At 31.7% G+C, this 6834-nt stretch overlaps 1 protein-coding gene across 1 annotated transcript; it reads right to left on the reverse strand.

Moving 5' to 3' along the window:
• Positions 1 to 3138: 3138 nt before the first annotated feature.
• On the reverse strand, positions 3139 to 6405 carry LOC126680623 (probable inactive chitinase-like protein LaCIC). The gene is made up of 3 exons (XM_050375774.2): positions 5824 to 6405; positions 4537 to 4687; positions 3139 to 3733 (listed from the first exon to the last, which is right to left on the reverse strand). Exons 1-3 carry the CDS (start codon positions 6236 to 6238, stop codon positions 3334 to 3336), a joined length of 966 nt encoding a protein of 321 aa, XP_050231731.1. The 5' UTR covers positions 6239 to 6405; the 3' UTR covers positions 3139 to 3333.
• Between the last annotated feature and the right edge of the window lie 429 nt (positions 6406 to 6834).

Raw genomic sequence — 6834 nt, forward strand, 5'->3', positions numbered from 1 at the left:
CAAGCAGCAGGGTGCAGCGAGGCAGCTCTTATAGGACGTCGCAGCAGGCAGACGAGGAGGTCGAGCGCCGTGTGCAGGCCGGCATTCAGGAGGGTCTACGACTGGCTCGGGAACAGCAGGCTGCAAACATGGCCCAGATGATACGCGAGGAGATTGCCAGGATGATTCCTAACCTTCTGGCAGAGTATCGGCCACAGCCCCCACCTACCCCACCAGACGATGACGACACTCCAGCTTTGTAGTGTCGTGCTAGCTTATTTTATTACAAACATATAATACGGTTTTTTTTTATTTTTTGACGTTTATATGTATACTCTGATATTTCTATATATATATATATATATATATATATATATATATATATATATATATATTTATCAGTTTCAATTGATTGTAATTTATAAATGAATTGTTATTACTGTATTTAAAACAACAGGGGAAAACAGCAAAAAATAGCACAAAAGGGCAGAAAAGTGCCGAAAAATTAACAAATTTGCGACGGATCATTTAGGTTTTGTGACGGACATGCATCAGCTTTGGAGACAAAAGCTGATGACTTTGCGACGGATTATGTCCGTCGCTGATTAGCAACGGACGCATCCGTCGCAAAAGCCTATACTTCTGTCTCCAAGGCTGAGGCCTTTTGCGACGGACATGTCTGTCGCAAAACCTAAATTATCCGTCACAAGTTTTTCTCCAAATCAAATCGTTTGGAGACAAATTGGCGACGAAGTTTGTTAGGATTGGCGACAGACGTTAGCCACAGACAAGGTATTGGTCGCAACCAATCCGTCGCAAAAGCGGTTTTGCGACGGATTGGAGGGCTTTAGCGACAAATATCTCCGTCGCTAAAGCCCTGTTTTCTTGTAGTGTAATTTGAAACAAAAGTAAAAGTTGATTCTACTTTATTACAATTTAATTTTTGTTACCAAATTAAACATAAAATTCAGTAACACATTAGGTTAAATTATTTATTTATTTTCTTGTATTTTATTTTGATTATCCAACTTTAATTTAATTTATTTTGGACATTGAATTCTATTCCAATATCAAGGAGATCTTTTTAAGTAATTTTCCCAACTATGCTTATGTTGCATTCATTTTTTATTATTTACAATAAAATTTTACTATATATATTTTATTTAAAAATAAATATCAATTTGATATTCATGTGATTAATGACCAGAAATTCTCCTTACTTTAAATGAAACTAAAATCTAGTTACTAAATTGAAACAAAATCAAATTACCATAACCAAAATGAGATATAAGCAAAGTGGAGTGATGGACATAATATATTATCCTTTTTTTTTTTTTGATAATTAGGGAGGGGAGCGTTTTTGGGAGGATTTGAACACACGACCTTGACAATTTGCTGTCACGCTTATACCATTTGAGCTATATTTTATTGGTATTATCCAATTATATAGTATCTCTGACAATTCTCAATATATGATTATTGGGGCTTATTCAAATAGAAAATCAGGATAAAATAAGAGGAATTTGCACAAAACACTCCTTTTTTTAACTTATTTGTTCTGAATACCTCAATTTCAAAAATTTATTTTTGTACTCTATTTTTCTATTATTTTTAGTTGTACCTCAATTAGCAAAATAACTTATTTGTATTTTTACTCTCCTTCTTTTAAACATATGCATATTTCATTTTCCTTTTTTTTTCTCTCCTTTTTCTCTTTCCTCTTTCTTCTTTCTTTTTTCGTTTTTTTCTTTTCTCTCTCCTTTTTCTCTTTCTTCCTTCTCATTTTTTTTCTCTCACTTCTTTTTCTCTCTCTTCTTTTTCTTTTTCTTCTTCTTCTTCTTCTTCTTCTTTCCTCTACAACTTTTTTTTACTTCGTTTTTCTTAAATCTGCTTTTTCTATTTTCCACATTATACAAATGAACTCCAAGACAAAGAAATTTGAATAAAAAAAGCGTTTAACAGATAATATGATGGTGATAGATGAGAAAGTTCTTTTTCTTCTTCTTCTCTTCTTCTTCTTCTTCTTCTTCTTCTTCTCTTCTTCTTCTACTTTTTTCTTTCTATGTTGTTTCAAATTATTTTAGCATCGTTTTTTGGAATTTTTTACAACTTTTTTTGAAAAAATCGTAATGTTCTTCATTAATGATATTTTGACCTGGTTTTCAAATGTTTTAAATTAATTTTAGAAATCGTTTGAAACTGTTTTCTCGAAACTGTTTTATACTGTTCGAAACCTTTGTAGACGGTTTGAAACTGTTTTATACTGTTTGAAACTGTTATTTTTTAAACTGTTTGAAAGTGTTTTTTAGAAACTGTTTTAGACTGCTTGAGATCTTTGGAAACGGTTTGCAACTGTTTTATACTGTTTGAAACCTTTGTAAACGGTTTGAAACTGTTTTTTTAAAACTGTTATTTTTTATGTAAACGGTTTGAAACTGTTTGATACTATTTGAAACTGTTATTTTATAAACTATTGAAAAGTATTTTTTAGAATCTGTTTTAGACAATTTGAGACCTTTGTAAACGGTTTGAAACTGTTTTATACTGTTCGAAACTGTTTTTTGAAACTGTTTGAAACTGTTATTTTTTAGACTGTTTAAAAGCTTTTAGAAACTGTTTTAGACTGTTTGAAACCTTTGTAAACGGTTTGAAACCGTAATTGAAACTGTACTCGAAACCGTTTGAAACCTTTTTAATAGATTTTTAATGAGAACAAATAAATTAATAATTTACAGTTTTCTTTGTTTTTTAAGAAAGTTATGATCGTTAGATTTGAATTCGAAGTGAAATTTGAAACTATTTGATTAGGAATTAAAAATTCGAGCGGATCGAAATTAAATTTGAAAGTCACAATAATTTTTTAAAAAGTAATGATAGAATTAGAGAAATCAATTTGTTGAATTGTTATGAGCTGAAGATTTTAAATTGAATTGTTGATTTGTTGTTTTTTTTCTCTTTAAATGAGTTGAGAAGAGAAGAAGAAGAAGAAGAAGAACAAACTTTAAATAAAGTGTGTTAGGTATAAGTGGAGTATAAAAAATAAAGAGCAGAGTAAAAAAATAAATGGTTGACACGCTTGGGGTATGTAAATCAAGTTAGAATTTTAGGGTTACTAAATGCTAATATTTTTCTAATTTAGGTAATTAGCTAATTCTCTCATAAAATAATGCATATAAGCCCAATTATGTAGCATCTGTGAAAATTGTTAGGATATGATTGAACTTATTAAAATACAGAATAAAAATAAGATATGCATATAAGCTGCATTTTTTATTGAAACACCAGGCATACACTTTAACAGTGTGCCATTATTTGTTCTCTTCTCTTAGAGTCATAATCTTCAACAGTGTAAAATTACATGGAATCAACCAATTCCACAATTCCATTCCCAAATGATCTTTGATTATAGCAGTCCAGATTGTCACCATATCCAACTCCAAATAGGTCGCAGTAGCGCTTATAGAACCCGATGCGATCGTCAACCCTTGCGTCCCATCCCCGACCGCATTCAAGGGCACCGTTGATGATGTTTGTGAGCACCCCATAACCTGGAAGTCGGCCCGCGGACCTGTCGGCTCCAGACGGAGACCAACGACCAGTAATAACGTCATGGCACGATGGTTTTGGCGATTGCGGAGTCATCCAGAACCATATTGCTGCTTTAAATGAAATGACTGCATCAGTAGCAACAAGGTCCGGGTTGTTCAGAAGATCTACTCCTATGGCTTTTCCGCACTGCCCATAATTGTAGTTCCTGTATAATTTGAATTGAATCGTCGTGAAAATATTAAATGAAATCTAATAATTGCATTGCACCGATACAGAAAGCCAATTTCATTGAGTTAAAAGTATTTTAGAATTTTATAAATTAAATTCGGCTCCAATTTTTTTAAAATTGATGTTCGTTTTTTGTTGCCTATCTGGTTTCGATGGTCTCGCCCTAACTAATTTGAATCTGACCTGCGTCGCGCACCTGGCATAGTGGGTGAGTCTGCTAGCAGAGATTTTCTGCATTTACAAGACTCGAACCCAAGACCTTGTTTAAGCGATATCAAACCGCTTACCACTTGAACCAACCCCCGTTGGTTAAAATTGATGTTTTTATTATCAAACTGAATTGAATAACCGAATCGAATTGATACAAAATCTAGTTCAGCTTGATTTGGCATTATAAATTCACTCCTCCTCTTTACTAACCGAATCGAAAAACCTAACCGCCTAATTCGGTTCGATCCAGATTCATATATGTTGAATTCTTATAAATTTAGCTCACACTAGTTCACTTTTGAAAATCTAAATTTTAATTCAGTTTACTTTGATTTGGCTGTAACAAAATGCCATTCACTAGTTTGAACTTTTGCGTATATTGGCGTTTTAATGTACTGCGGTTTTTTCGATTGAAAGATCTACGGTTACATTATTTGCAAAAGATAAAATGAGGTCGTACTATTTTACGCTGCATATCGAATAAGTAATTTATAAATGGGAATGTTATATAGAAATTAAAATAATAATTTTTTTGAACAAATTGATATTTTGAGAAATTTGAGCACATACCATGTAAGTTGCATAGGACCTCTACCGTAATATTGCCTGTTAGGAGCGCATGGATAAGTAGAAGTGGGTGAACAATAAGTTGCAGGACTTCGCTCTCTATTAAAGCAATATCCCCAGGCGTATGGACCGTCAGGAGCGCTGGGCCACCCTCCTGTCATGTTAATTTGTTAATATGATATCAATGTATAGCTACCCTATTCAAATCAAAGAAATATCATATTATATGCTTCGAATATTCCAATATATTATAAAATAACAATAATGTAAAAATACTAATAAAACATTTGTCAAACTAATAATATCATTCAAACCTTTTTCATATTTTTTCACGTATTCGTTTCCCTCTTTTTAAATAGGTCTAGTGGTAAAAAAAAAAATCAAACATTTACAACTTGTTGTAATTTAAACCAAATTTTTTAATTTTTATAATAATAGACAAATTGTATTTTTTTTGTTGCAATAATAGCCAGATTGGTGATCAAACTTGTTGTTTTCAATTAAGATATTAGACTATTATTATTTTTTAATGTATAATAATATATTAAAAGTCACAAGAAGTGGCAAAAAAACTCAAAAAAATTCACATAAAAAGTGCGATTTAGTTATTATTGTAACAAAAAAATAAAATTTGGCTATTATTGCAAAAATTAAAATATTTAGTTTAAATTAAAACAAGTCATAAAAGTTTGGATTTATTTTGCCATTAAGCCATTTAAATAAACTATACATGACCCCTCATATTGCAATTATGAATAATGAACATTTAAATATTGGACATTTAATTTCTTTTTTTTGTGTCTATCATTAGATCCTCATAAATTATATCTCTAATCCGAATTCCTGTTTATAAAATATTATTCTTTTTAAATGAAATATATTTAATTATCAAAAAAAAAATGAAACATAAGTAAGATATTAGAGGTAGAAATAAACTCCTAAGGACCTTTTCAATATTTTGCACTGTCAAATTCTGCGACGATTTATTATATGTATACCTCATGATAATCTTTTACTATTTGATATAGCCTCTCTTTGGTTTAGAAATATAAACAAATAAAGATCGTACGGGTTTGATCTGCCATCTAGGCGCCATAATCACGGGTTTATACTCCGGCTATGTCATTTCTAATACATAGAGTGATTGGGACTACAGTGTTGGCCATTTTTGCCCAAAACTGTCCACGAAATTTGACATTAATCCTTAATTTCGGTTCGGAAGTCTCATGTTTATTTGAACATGAGGGAATCTCAATCCGATATATATATAATAAAAGAAGTAAAACAAACCGGTAGTTTCATGAGACGTCTGGCCGAAGAAAGCAGCAATCTCCTTTTTACGTGAGGCAGCATCACCGGTGGTTCCAAAACCAGGAAAAGACTTGGCTGCAGAAATAAAAGCATCATAACTGTAGAATCCCTTGGCAGGACAAGCATTATCATTTCGATGCTTCAGCAGTTGATCAAATGTGGACCGTGAGATGACACTACCAAGGTCTCCACCACCACCACCACCACCACCTCCGCCACCACCACACTGGCTTTGGCAGCCGGCACCACAGTATTGATCGGTGTTACCGCACCAACCAAATTGGCTGCAACATAAACCCCCTGGACAAAGGGCACCCCCAGCTTGTCTTCCGCATTGCTCACCTATGACTGCTCCAAAGAAAAGAGACAAAATAGTAAATGTCCAAATATTCATTTTTCTTCTGATTTTGTGGAAAATTTAGAAGCTAGATATGGCTATATAAAGAGATTTTTTTTTTGGATTTTCATTTATTGTTTTTGAGTTAATTATTGCTAGACTTTTTCAATCGCAGTGGCTGCTTTTGACTCTAAGCTTATCCACCTTCTTGATTTTCTTTGTTTCTCGAACGACAACGTCAAGTTTTATAGTACATGGCGGCTATTATATCCATTAAAATTACAGTCTAAATTCACTTAATATGGACACTACAATATCCACTGGGTTAGTGTAATTGATTCTCCTATCTACTATATATTTGATTTATTTTATTTTGATAATTAAAATTTAATAAAATTATTTTTGTTTAAATATAAAATAAAATAAAAATAATTCATTAACTGAGTTTTGGTGACATAATGTTAATTTTCTTTCATTTTATTGATTAATAGTTCTTCTTGATGAAATAAAAATAAAGTTTATTAAATAAAATAAAAAAAATTCCACAAATTTAATTATTAAAAAAAGATAAAATGATTTTTTAAATCCACAACTTTAACCATTATATCAAATATATATATCCCTAAATTATAATGCGGGCATTTAGGTCCGCC

This window comes from Mercurialis annua, linkage group LG5, assembly GCF_937616625.2.
Source record: "Mercurialis annua linkage group LG5, ddMerAnnu1.2, whole genome shotgun sequence".
Classification (NCBI taxonomy): domain Eukaryota; kingdom Viridiplantae; phylum Streptophyta; class Magnoliopsida; order Malpighiales; family Euphorbiaceae; genus Mercurialis; species Mercurialis annua.